General features: G+C 41.4%; 1 protein-coding gene across 1 annotated transcript in view; it reads right to left on the bottom strand.

Moving 5' to 3' along the window:
• Positions 1-12,399, bottom strand: part of ADTRP (androgen dependent TFPI regulating protein) — a 67,596-nt gene extending 55,197 nt beyond the window's left edge. Inside the window, exons 1-3 of the mRNA XM_054592079.1 lie at positions 12,012-12,399; positions 1,750-1,884; positions 148-249 (exon numbers count right to left, since the gene is read on the bottom strand). Coding sequence (XP_054448054.1) covers positions 148-249; positions 1,750-1,884; positions 12,012-12,164 — 390 coding nt within the window. The 5' untranslated portion in view covers positions 12,165-12,399. The remainder of the gene's footprint in view (positions 1-147; positions 250-1,749; positions 1,885-12,011) is intronic.
• Positions 12,400-13,729: the final 1,330 nt, after the last annotated feature.

The following is a 13,729-nucleotide window of genomic DNA, read 5'->3' as shown; positions in this document are numbered from 1 at the left end:
TTTAAATAAATAGTGACAGGATGCAGAGGGAGGAGTGAAGAGGATGTTCAGGGTTCAGGAGAAGTTTGGAAACATAAATAGTGCACTTTAGAGTTCAGTGCAGAGGCTATTGCTTTTCTATAGTCATTAAATTTTTCCCTCACTCACCATTGTATGATTCAACCACATTGGAAAGAGACCATCTAGGAACTTAGGGTAAATAAGTTCTCGATCGTAGAGAAAGAGGATCCAGAATAACAAAAACACACACTGGAAAATAAAACACAAAAATAGCATTAGTTTGTTTCCAATCATAGCTCTCTAAGATAACCAAGAAAACATAGCAAAATAAAAACAGATTCCAGTTTTAAAGACATTATACAAACGTAAAATAAAGAAAAAAAAATCATACTCTAGGGAGTCTGGAGAGTTAGGGATCAATTATTTGTCATGGTGGCAGGCATATAGGATATAGACAGACAGGATTTGCAGACCATTAAATCATTTCATTTTAACCAGTGACCTCTCTTCTTTACACTTTCACCACGAGTGCTGGGAGGAGCCACTTGGGATGCCTTGAGTCTTACACTTTCCTTGTCCACCCTCTACATAGACATGGTAAGGGGAGGCAGGAAGGCTGGGAGAGAGGAGTGATGAACACCCGGGACTGCTCACAAGCTAGTTAACTGAGAGTTGAATCTCCCCATTGCTCATAAGTTTAGGTTCATCCGCATCCTCTTACATCCCTTGGTTGTCTTTTCAAAGTGTTTGCCCACTACATCAAAGTCAATGTAGAGATGGAAAAAAAAGAAACTATTACTCTTCCAATCTTCTTATTTTATTAATTCCAAAGGCTCAATTTCTAAGCTTTAAAAAGGAATAAATTCCATTGTCATAAAAAAACTTGGCCTTTAAATTTATGAGGATGAAGAAGAGATGTCCTGCAAAGTGAAACTCAAATGCTAGTACTTGCTCTGTTATCTGAGAGTTTCATTTTGCATTTAAGTTTGAAGTCTTGATACTGTAAGAAGCAGAACAATGACAGGTGGAAGGAGGTAGTTATGTCTAATTATAGGCCCTGCTGGGCAGCTGGCATGCTTAATCTCGGTTTGTTTCCATTTTAATGAATGAAAACATAAGCATGTCATAGAAATGTGGACAGTGTCAGCAAACGAGCTTACTCTCCTTTGCATATCTTGCTTCTTTCCAATGTCCAGTCATTCAACAAATTGAATGAGGCACTCTTTTTGTGCCCTACACCAGGTATTTCACACAGATGGTCTCTCTCTCTCTCCCCCTCCCCAATTGTCTTTTTCATGTGCCAACTTTAAGTTTTTCATACCTTTTTTATATTTGCAGTTTCTTTCCACTTGCAGAAATAACACATGCTTATTTTAGCAAGTGAAAAAAGATGTATAGAAGGGAAAATTAGTTATCTTTCTCCCTAGCTTCCATCTCCATCACCCTGCTGAAACCAAGGTTATCTCAGTTGTATTTTGATTAAGAAAGGTCCTTTAAACTTCTTTATTAGACAACAATACAGATATTTTATCAAAGAGCACAAAGACAAAAAAGATAATGCTAACCTTGTCAGTAATGTGCTCTATTTCCTGAAGGCAATGGGCAATGGGATACAGTCCTCAGGACATCTGTGCAAATGCTCTTGCTCTGGTCTACAGTAATGGACTCCCAAACAGCCTTGCCGCCCAGGAGACGAGTTCATCCACATGCACTTGTGTATAATATTGCATATACATTTTTGCAACTCACTGTGGATACAGGAAACGCCAGTACGGTGAAAAGCAGGTCTCTGAAGGCAGTTATGAACTTAATGTCTTTTTTCCCTTTCATTCTTTTCAGCACATCTTCCAGGCAGGTGACTCCATAGAAAATGATCTGCAATAACTAAATTCATTACAACAAATGAGGGCGTTTTCATTTGCTTTAATTAATACATTCTTCACTGACGCAAAGCTCTATCCCTCTGGGAGCAATGTTGATTTAAGAAGGAGGGGGCTGTTGGCTGTTTTGGTTGAAAGCCAATTCGAGGGCTGGTCTTCCAGCTCACTGGGCCCTGACCTTGCTGCTAAAACTGATTGAGTAAAGTCGTTTAGGGGATAATAATGTGTACAGTATTTAGTGTAATGCACTTGAGCTAAAATGGAAACAAAATAAAGAGTCAGCTTAAAAGCAGAATGTAATGAGCTAGATATCTTGGCTGCACAGAGGTGGGACAAACTGAACAAACAGAGCAGGAGCAGAGGGCTGGACACAATAGTGGACCTGTTCTTCCTAGGAAGAAAAATACACGGTGCAGCCACCTAATTAGAGAAGCCAGAATCCGGGTCAAGAGCACGATGAAGGAGCTCAGTGCTCTCCTGAGGGTGCTGAGCCAAATGGCATCTGCTTATCTGAGGGAGGAGCCAGTGTTCTTCCTTCATGAAAAGGGGGTGCCTGAAGGTCTTATAGAGAAAATCTGCCTGAGAGAGGGGTTTAAATCCACAGGGATACAGCAAACTATGGGTTCTAGTCAGTCGCTAAATACTCTGAGATCATTGAGGTCATGGAAAGGAAAAGAGAGCCTTTTTCAGAAAAAGTAAGTTAACGTACAGCAAACTTTGCCCATTCTTAATGTTTTGCACAAACCCACAACTTCTAATCCAGAGTTGGGGTTGTTTTTGAATTATGCTCGCATCAGAATCCATCTTATTACTTGAAAGCTCTGGAATGGTACAAATGGGTCAGGACTCTGCTCTGAGAGTATGAGATACGCAAGTTTTGGAACCTAGGGAGCTTGACGGATCAAGTTGGCTATTCGCTAATGAGCTTTGAGGTCTGACCTTAGGAAAGACCTTGCAGAGTTGGCCTCCAGACACTCCTTGGGCTGAAGGAGAAGGCAGGAGAGGATATGGGGGTGGATTAAGTCAGGAACACTCCCAGGTAGGTCCTCAGACCAGGAGATGATATGGGAGTGAATTAGGTCAGGAATACTCCCAGGTAGGTCCTCAGACCAAGAGCACCAGCGTCACCTGAAAGCTTCCTGAAAAGGTGAAAATATTTGCCCTGATCAGTGTGGCTCAGCATGTTGAGCATCAACATGCATACCAAAAGTTTGCTGGTTCCACTTCTGGTCAGGACACATACCTGGGCTGTGGGCCTGGAACCCCCAATCAATGTTTCTCTCCTTCTCTTTCTCCTTCCCTTCCTCTCTCTAAAAATAAAAAAGAAATGCAGGAATTTTTTTTTTTAATACAGTTGTCTCCCGTATATGCCCCAATCGGGGATTGAACCCACAACCTAGGTATGTGTCCTGGCCAAGAATTGAAATCACAGCCTTTCAGTGTACAGGATGATGCTCCAACCAACTGAATCACCTGGCCAAGGCAAGAATTTGTTGTTGTTGTTGTTTTAGACAAACTCTTCAGGTGATTTCAGGAGATCTTTATATATGCTAAAATTCTAGAACCACTGGATTAAACATAAATTTATCACTTCAGAATTCTAGTAACTACTCAAAGCTATAATAGCTGACTCCTAATTATCTCTTCTTATGTACCTGGTATTGATCTAGGCTTTTAATTTCTAATGACAACCTTATGAAGTAAGTCCTATTATTATGTCCTCTCTTAACCCTTTTTACAGATGAGAAAACTAAGGCATAGGTAGATGAACAAACTTCCCTAAAGTCTCATAATTGGTAAATGTCAACACCAGGATTTGAAACCCTGAGTCTGGTTGCTGAGCCAGACTTTTTTTTAAAAAAGCATCATGTTTCTAAATTCAGATAAAGAACTGTGGGAGATCAGAATAGAGACAATTATCTCTAGGAAGGAGACTTAAAAATGACCTCAAAAAATACTGATGCCTGATTTCCATTCACCTAGAGATTCTAATTGAATGAGTCAGGGGGTTTGGTCTAGGCTTGAGGATTAAAAAAAATTATCCCAGGTAACTCTAATCAGGGCACCAAAGGTTGAGAAGCACTTGCCTAAGATAAACTTACATACAGAAAATCATACCTGGCTTTCTCAATAGAGGTGGGGCTGTGGAGATCTAGGGAGTTGAACCCTCATGGTGGAATGAGATTGCTAGAGAGAGGAAGGAGAAGAGAGAAGAAAGGGAGAAGAGTGAATGCTGAGGAGTGCCCTCATCTGGGACAGAAGAGGGCAAGGGGCCAGCAAACCAACAAAGAATGGTCAGATGGTAGAAAACCAGGGATATATAGGAAACTCATGGTCCTTGAAGGAGAAAGCTCCAAGCAAGAAGGGGGCATTCCAGGGAGGGGTGAGCAACAATTTTAAATGTCATGAAGAGGTTGCCATCCTAATACTTGTCATCTACTTCTGAACTTTTGGCTCCTGGGACTGTAGAATTTGAAATGCAGTCTTCTGCCCTCCTCTACCCTCCCCTCCCCCACCCTGAGCAGCTCTCACCCACCCCCATTAACCCACCCACTGTTCAGGGTTTCACTTCTAGCTATTCAGCCCACAGCAGGCTACTGCTTTAGTTAGGAAAGGCAGGCAAGGGGCCTGGGCTCTGGGTGAGGAGGCCTGCACTATTCTATCAACACAGCCATTAATCACATACTGAGCACTGGGTGTCTGCCAGGTTCTCCGTCTTTGGGGAGAGGCTGCCTCCACCCAGCATGTGAAGTCCATGTGACCACTTTCCTTAACGAAAGCCTCCTAGGGTCATCATGAGTCAAACTCATCCTGACTTGCTCTTGCCTTTCCCAGTCGCAGAATGTGGGGGAAAAAAATGGATTGAGGAAAAGAACACATTACTCAGAGCTTCCACAGCTCTCAGTCATCAATAAAAATTTGCTCCACACCACAAATTTGCCAATGACTCCTCCCCCTCCACCTTCAGCTCACACATTATTTCACAGGCATATGTCAGAGTAAATATACCAGCTGTGTATGTGAGAAGTAATCCTGTCCCCATTGATCTTAATCCGCATTGACATGCTATCATCTGTATCAACAAGGAATATTTATGGTGCCCTCACATAGCAAGTCAGGAGTGGGCAGCTAAGGTGTAGCCAAGAAAAATAAATAGGCAAGAAGTAGGGCACAAAGGAGCCACATAGCAGAGCTGGAGGGTAAGGAAAGGGTAATACCATGACCTCGCTCAGTGAGGTTGTTTCTGGGAGCCTTAGGACAGATTTGGATCAGCCCATCGAACAACACAATGGCCTGCTCTTTCTCTAAGGAAAGTACAATGGAATGTTTTCTAAAATACGCACAGAAAGAACAATTAAGGGAGAATGATAGCTATTACAGGATGAATTGTGTCCCCTGCCTCAAAACTGGTGTGTTGAAGTTATAACACCTGGCACCCCAAAATATGACTGTATTTGGATATAGGGTCTTTAAAGAGGTAATTACGTTATGACTGTGGCTTTAAAAAAGGAGATCGGGACACAGACACATAGAAGGAAGACCATGTGAAAACATAGGAAGGTGGTGGCCTTCTGCAAGCCAAGGAGAGCGACCTCAGAAGAAACCAACCATGCCAGTACTTTGATTTTGAACTTTTAACTTATAGAACTGAGAGAAATAGTAAATTTCTGTTGTTTAAGCCAACCAGTCTATAGAACTATATTATGATAGCCCAAGCAGAATAATACAGCAGCATTAAAGTAAGATAGCAACAACTGGACTTCTTTTAACAACATTACTACTGTTTATATTTTTCAACTATTTTGGGTGCCCAAGAAAGCAGAGCTAATGGCATCTTGATCAATACTTACTTCAGAGCTGCTGGTCTCTGATTTATTTTTTCTTTTTATTTTATTTTAATCCTGTTTGTCCTTTTGTGCCTTTTTCTGAAATGCTGCTGGGGTAAGTTTATTAGATGTCTTCCATTTTTGAAGCTAGCTGACAAGGTTACTACCTGGGACAGCTGAACTTACATTTTTATAACTAATGCAATTTAAGAAGCTAAAGGATATTTAGTTTTTATATTCATGTGTCTTCACAAAATTCGCGAAAATCACAGAAATAATCTTTCTAAGTCATTAAGTTTATTCCATACTTTTAAGCCAGAAGGCTTTTAGACTATTGCAAGAAATGAGATCTTTTTTTCTATTTAAAAAATAATTCCAGAGAGGGAGATTCCACAAGTTTTCTGAGCAAGACATTACAACTCTTATTGAATGAGTCAAGTAATCCAATGCCCAACTCAGCACTCCATGCCTGACTTGGAGAGGCAGGGACTTTCTTTGGTCTCTCCTTGTACATGATGCAACACTTGCAGTGAGAGGCTATTTCAGAAGAAAACAGCAAATGCAAACTAATTGTGATGAGTATTTTATATAACTGTGGTGGTCCAGGTGGTGGCATTTGGTGGTAGCAGGCAGAGGAAGACTGCCAAATATATCTATCTGTATGATATGTATATACTATTTCAACCATCATTAATAACATTTAGCTTAAGTAAGAAACTGAGATGAAGGATGAAAAAAAGGACATAAGGAAAGAAATATAAAAAAAACACAAGCTGAAATGATGAGGGGAAAATAAAGAAAAGAAATCAAGAATGTTGAGGTTAGAAAGAAGAATTATAAGCATGCTTGGCTAGAGTTTTACAGTTGCTGACCACGGGCCTCAGTGTAGTAGTAGAATGGCTGTAGGTAGACTGTCTTACAAGCAAGTCCCTAGAAAGGGGCTCTCACTAGTTAGAAAAATGTTCTTGTCATTATTCATGCAATCAACATTCACAGAGTGCCTGTTGGGTCCTAGAAATTGAATTAGACATAATACAGGCCAGGGTGGGCTCTATATTAACAGGCTTTTAGTAGGAAGAAGGAAGAGGCAGAGGAGGAGGAGGAACCATTTCTGTAAGTTTATTATTTTACATTATGTAGGCCATGTTCCTTGGGAAACAGAATCTGAGACCCTAAGGTCTGCTTGCAGGGTATTCATTGACAGTGCTCTTATATCATCTGTAAGAGAGAGGTAAGGAAGTGGGGAACAGGCCTGAGCTAAAAGGCAATACAGCTACATAGAATCACTTGATCCCTAAAGGAGCCCTGGAGTTGAGTGGGTCCTTCAGAGTTGACCAGGAGTGTGGCCTTTGTACCCCAAATCAACCAGTCATTGGATACAACAACCCCAGGGAGGTCCCTCAGCCTTGATCTAGGCAGCTCCCTTCTGCTGAGGCCGTTTCTGGGATAGGTGCTCAGCTGTGACTCATCAGCAGCCAATACTTCTCCCAAAAGCTGAGGGATAAGTACCTCAATGCCAGGGAGGTGGGGGGATCTGAGTGCCACCCCACAGAATCCACTACATATGAAGAAACTGAGGAAGAGAGAAGTTAAGCAACTCACTCAAGATCCCACAGCAAATGAATGGCAGAGCCAGCATTCACACCCAGGGAGTCTGACTCCAGAAGCTAAGCCTTCAATCACTCATTTGTACACTGTATGTAAAAGGCCTACCAACATGTTCCCATGGTTACTCAGTAAATTATGGCTATTTTATTTTGAATGTTGGTGGTGACTATTCCCTTCTATCAGCCCTCATCCCTTCAGCTTTCTGAGAGCTGAAAAAAGTGGCCTTATGTATTTTTGTAAAATAGTTAAGTGTATTTCTGACTCTGTTGTGTTTAAGAATTCCATAGATTAATATATTAACCTGATGATGGACTTTAAAGGTTAGCCCCAAGTATTGAACTGGGTGCTGTAACATAAATGGATCCTTGTCTTCTCACTGTTCATGGGCTGCCTTGGAGTTCAGAACAATGGAACATCCTCAAGGGTCTCTCTTCCCTAGACCCTGCTTTGCCATCCCTGAGGATCTGTATGAGGAGGTCACGGTGGTCACCCTGAGAGCTTCAGGATAATGAGGTCAGTGCTGCCTGAGGTTTGGGCATATTAATGAAGAGAGGAGGGAAAGTCATGCCTCTGTTGGTGAAGTGGTGTGGGGGAGTGGGGAGGGGCCCACTCGGAATCACCCTGGAGAGTCCAATTACGTAGCATCATCCCTAACAACACTTCATAAGGACAATTATTTATTAAAAGAGGAAAACCCAGAAAGCTATGAACTCTGCCACTCCCCTTCTACAGCTTGCCTTCTGGGGTTTGAGACAGTCACTGAGACAGGACATTGGTGGAAGACTGAGGCATGGGAATCCTGAGACAACATGTGCACCCTGAGGATGTCCACAGCACTGCCTTGTTTCCACACCCAGCTCTGTGGGATTCCCCATTTAGCACTGCTCAGTACTGTCTCTCTGAGCCTGTGAATTTGACCTCCAGGACTCTCCTAGTGCTGAGGGCATCCACCTGGGCAACTATTGCAGGAAAGGCAATGACTCCATAGGACACTGGAGCCTGTACGCTGCAGAGGGAGATAGTAAGCAATGAGTAGGGTGGGGGACCCCTGCCAGGAAAAACGACCCACCAACCATAGTGCTCAGTGAGGAGACCCATGTACCATTAAACCACTGTACCACTGCTACCCAAAGATGGAATGACTAGAAGCTCACCACCTCTCTCCCATCCTCTTTTCCTTGTCGACAGCTTTAGGGGTGTTCAAACTTTTGGCGTCTCTGGGCCACAGTGGAAGAAGAGTTGTCTTGGGCCACACATTAAATACATTGCAACATGTAATCACAAAAAAAATTTCACCTTTTAAGTAAATTTATTATTTTGTGTTGGGCTGCATTCATCGCAGGTTGGACACCCCTGGGCCATTCTGGGTGCTTCCCACATGCCAAGTTATTTATCCCTCATGGTCACTCTGTGTTTATGAACTAATTTTTAAAAATATTTTATTTATACATTTTTAGAGAAAGGGGAAGGGAGGGAGAAAGAGAGGAAAGCAACATCAATCCATTGCCTCTTGCATGCCCCCAACTGGGAGCCTGGCTGGCAACCCGGGCGTGTGCTCTGACGGGGAATCAAATCAGCAACCCTTTGGTTCGCAGACTGGTGCTCGGTACACTGAGCCACACAAACCAGGGCGGAACTACTTTTATTCCTGTTTGATAGATTTGGAAATGGAGGACACAAAGGAATACCTAGTTCCAGGTCACAGAGCCAGTAGGTGGTAAAACAAAAGTACCATCCCAGAGAGCTCATGACCCAAAAGCTCTGCTTGTAACCTCTAGGCAACACAGTCTCTCCCTTAGGCATTAAGAACGAACTGGTCACCACGACCACTTCTCAGTGGCACCCCCTCACACCTCGCCCTACTCCACCCCACCCCTTGCTACCAGTCCTGTGTTTCTTCCCTTTGAATCCCCTGGGATAGCTTTAGGAGGAAATGAGGCACATTCAGAACATTGACTTCCACTAAGGTGGACTTTACTCTTAAAAGAGAGGATAACTGATATTCAGCCCTCTTGAAATTAAAGCTGTTTAAAGGAGAGGGGTGTAAATTTCCTGGAAAGCAAGACCAGGTACAGACTTCAACAAGCTTACGTAAAATAAATTTTAAAATGTTATAGGAAGTTTTGAGACCTCTATAACTTTATAAGCACAACCATTTAACTAATTAATCATTAGGAAAGATAACCATTAATCAGCATGAGGTCTCAAGAGCTAGAAATGTTAAGGCCCAACATTTTACCTTAAGTAACATATTTGAAATATATTCTTAAATTAATCCTCTGAAATATATTCAATCCATCTTCACCAATTGAAAAACTTTGCATTATCACACTTGCCAGATGACACCTAACAAAGCTAAAAAAGGAAATAGCTACAGGTAAGTTCCTCCCTGCTCATTTCAAGGGCCAGAAGATGTCAGAAGAGACTAATTGTTCAGAAATGCAGAAAAAGCTAAGGTCAAGTTCAGTCAACATACCAAAGTCAACCAGTTTTTATTATAGGGTTACTCTGTGCCAGCAATTGTACAAATACAACTTAGAATCATAGACCATTAGGACCAGCAAGGACCTAACGGGCAAAATTCCTGTTTTTTGGAGCCATTTACAATCTGATTGGAATATTTTGACTCACATGTGGGTGGAAATTAGACAACAGTACTACACATAAATAAGGAGACACTGAGAGATGCTGTGAAAACTTAGGGAAAGGAAAACCAAACTGGAGCAGGAGTTGGTCAGCAGAATTTTAAGGAGAGTATGGGATTTCAGGTGATATATGCAAATAGAGTAGGGGGAGGCAGGTAAGCCTTTCATTCAAGGACAGGGTGAACGTGGGTTGAGTAGTTACAGCAAGAAACCTAGGGACCAACACTGGAGAAGACACAGGCTTTCCTGGAGAAGAGACTAGCCTTCCTGGGGAGAGCGCAACCTGAAGGCTAGGTGGTTAGCTTTTAAACCAGGGGTTTGGAATGGGTTCCATAAGGTACAAGGAAGCCACTTAGTTTCTGGAGTAGCAGACCACACTTCTCAAGCAGGCTTATGATGTTTAAAACCAAACCAAACCAAACCAAACCAAACCAAACCAAACCAAACCAAAAACAGTGCTTTGGAAAGATTAATCTAGAATCTGAGTGGTAGATGGATGGGTTGATAATGAGAGGACAATAAGATGATCTGGTCATCCAGGTTAAAATTAATTAGAGCGCATAATGAGAGACACAGTAAGATTAGGGAATATGGGATGTACCTAGCAAATGGAAAAACGTAGGATTTAGTGGATAAATAGTTAAGGAAGCAAAAAGGGATTAACATTAGAAAATAACAATGTCTGACAAAATAAGTGCTTTTTTCCATTTTTAGAAATGTGGGAGCTCTGGGTCATGGAGCTGAGGTAGAATTAAGAAGTCAGAGAGCTGGTTTGTGGGAGTAAATGATAAATCTGTTCTTAGCCATACTTAGTGTGAGGGGACACTGGAATTTAAATTTGTTTAGGCTATTAATCCTGACTACAGACACAGCTTTCTTTTCATTGATCATTTTTAATATAAAGCCAACAAATATACAAAGCTGAGATTTTTACTATATTATTCTAGCTCCACTAAAGCATTTCTTGTTGTTTTCTGGGTTTTTTTTTTACCCCTATAAAATTCTACAATTGAAATAAATCATCATCTTGATATTTTCCAGCACACTAAAGCTGTGTCCAAGCCTCAGATTTTTCAGTTCAAAATCGAAGGCCAGCAAGTGACCAGAGAAAAAGAAGCAGAACATCCAGGCTTGTTTGACTTGAACTTTCTGAGTTTCAAACCCTTTGGGAGGGTGACTTTTTCTGACCATGCACATAATCTCTGCTTAGCAGTGTGATTCCAAAGGATTGGAATATTTTGTCCAGTTTCTGAAATCAGATGTTGATATTGGCACTCTAAATTTTAGTTAAAAATATCAAATGTTAATTAGAATCCCGAAAGGATGTGCCACTTTTAGTTTTTAACTCTAAAAATGTTTATTTTTTTCCCAAAATATTTTTTAAATCTGTTTTTCTCCCATTCATTCATGCTTCTTTCATTAGAATGTGGTCATCAGGGTTAGAAAGACAAGAAGGGATCAAGTCATAAGGTTGATTTGTAAATATAGTTGAAAATCTGCATTTGCCATTTGGTTGGATGATTTCGTCCTTTAAGGTGGAGACTCTTGAGCCTATAATGAATTGAAGTGGGATCTGCACATGACAAAATATATTTGCTTTTCTCAGATAAATCTGTTAGTCTGTGTGTACTTTAAAATGGCATTATTCCCCCATTATATATTACACTTTCTACACAATATATACCATTCTGCCTTCCTCACAGATTTCCCCAAGCCAAGTTCAAAATCCCATCTGCATTTGTAGTCAATCTCATGGTGAAAAACATTAATTTAGTCCCTGCACTTGAGATCAACTGAGAAGAGCCCCAACATAAGATTTTCAAAAAAAGTATTTAACAATTAGCAAGCTCGAAAGGTATCTATGAATAACTTCTAAACTGGGCTTCTCAGAGCAAATTGTTAGGTAAAAGAGAAAGCTGAAACTCAAAAACCATAAAGAAGGAATAGAAACAATGGAATTTTGTATTTAACAAAACTTAAAGGTGATATATGTAAAAGATCCACTATTACAGACAAATTGATTGCTTCCTGAGATGCTCACATGAACTTACCACATTAAGAAATGTCAAGTACTTCCACCGTCCACCATTTTGAAAGAGTTCGGATTTCTCCTTATCCTTTTCTTCTTGTGAGATGTAATAATTGAGAAAAATATACCAGTTCAAAACAAGGAAGTGGTATATGCTTGTAGAAGTCCTCGTCATGGCTCGCTGTGACCAAAGGAGAACTTTGGTGGCTTTCCTCTGGCGTCCTTCGGTTAGGTAGGAGCCAAGGCCCTACAGCAGTCTGCAGAGCTGTAAAACACACCCCTCTGGTAGTGAGAGTTCAACGAGATTGAATTTTGCTCCCCTTATATGCTTCCTTCCTGTGTACTTTGGTGATAGGATTACTGTTTGTCTTCAGTTGTCCTATTTAGATAATAGGTAATCTGCAGATTTGCCTAAAGGCAGAGGTCCCTGCAAGAGCTGCACTTTGCCCTTGCAGGCTGGGATGAGTGTACGGTTAAGTAACCTTCTTATGAAATGCCACTAAACTGATGGAATACTCTTATGGCTGCATTCTCCATTCTTTCCTCTTCATTTGAGCAGAACAAGGAAATCACAGTATCTCTTGAGAGAATGAGGAGCAGGATGATAAACCAGGAGGGAGAGATTGTGGGCATATTTAGGACATGGAGGGAGGTAAGTATAAAGGGAAAGGGTGTTGTAATCTTGCTCCTGGGGTTTCTGTTGCCCCAAAAAATCTGAAACAACCTTGGACCTCCAGGGAGCAGTTCCAAGGTTTTGTTTTGTCTTGTCTTGTCTTGTTTTGTTTTGCCTTGTTTTGTTTTGTGTTAGTTTTGTACCTATAACCTAGAAAACCAAGGGCTATCCAGGGCTGTCCCAGACACTTTATTTACCTAAGTGTTTCTATACCCTGGGAGGGAAGAAGCATAACAAGTGTTCTGTGGCCAAAGGAGCACAGGAAGAAGTGTGTGGTCCTGACCTCAACATACCTGAGTTTAGACATTGCTGGGAGAGAGTGAGGATCTCTGCATGGCCTTGGAGAGGACAAGAAAGTGCTCAGGCTGTGCAGAGCTTGCAGACTAGAGCCCTGCCTCAAGCTGGACAGAGGGACCTGAGAGAGAGCTAAAGGTGTGATACCCTGTGACATCACCAGCTTGTTTCCTTGGGCAACTAAGAGGGTTCTAAGCAAACTCCTACATGAAATGCCCTCAATGCAGTTATGTAAGTTTGTAGTTGGTGGTGTTCAGTGATTTAACCAGGGTGTACAAGTACTGGGAGAAAGAACTGCAGGCTGTACATGTAGGACAAAACAAAACAAAACAAAACAAACCTACCACCTGAATCAATTGCAAACCTAGGAACTGCAGATGGGTGTAGAGCAAACCAGATCCAGCAATAAAGGGTCTGCATTGTAAACATTCTCAAGGCTGGGGGTTGGGGGGTGGTGTTTGCCAGTGGTTCTGGGAAATGGGTGACAGAAAAGTCTGTACACAATTCCATGGTCTAGGTTAAAACTAACGATAGCAGGTAATACTTTACTGCGCTTAATATGATAGGCATTGTTCCAAGTGCTTTACACATTTTAACTCATTTACACTCTAAACACCACTATGAATTAAGAACTATTATTTTTGTTTTCTTTTTTTAAATTAAGTATTATTATGATCCTCATTTTCAGACGAGGAAATTGAGGCTCTGCCTGCTAAAAGAAAGCATTCAAAATCTTCAGAGGCAGAGATGCTGCCGTCTGCCCTCTAGCCAGT

Source organism: Pteronotus mesoamericanus, unplaced genomic scaffold (assembly GCF_021234165.1).
Source record: "Pteronotus mesoamericanus isolate MK-2021 breed Mesoamerican mustached bat unplaced genomic scaffold, CSHL_Meso_final scaffold_31, whole genome shotgun sequence".
Classification (NCBI taxonomy): domain Eukaryota; kingdom Metazoa; phylum Chordata; class Mammalia; order Chiroptera; family Mormoopidae; genus Pteronotus; species Pteronotus mesoamericanus.
Note: the sequence above shows the minus strand (reverse complement) of the source record. Positions and strands in the feature narration are given on the sequence as shown.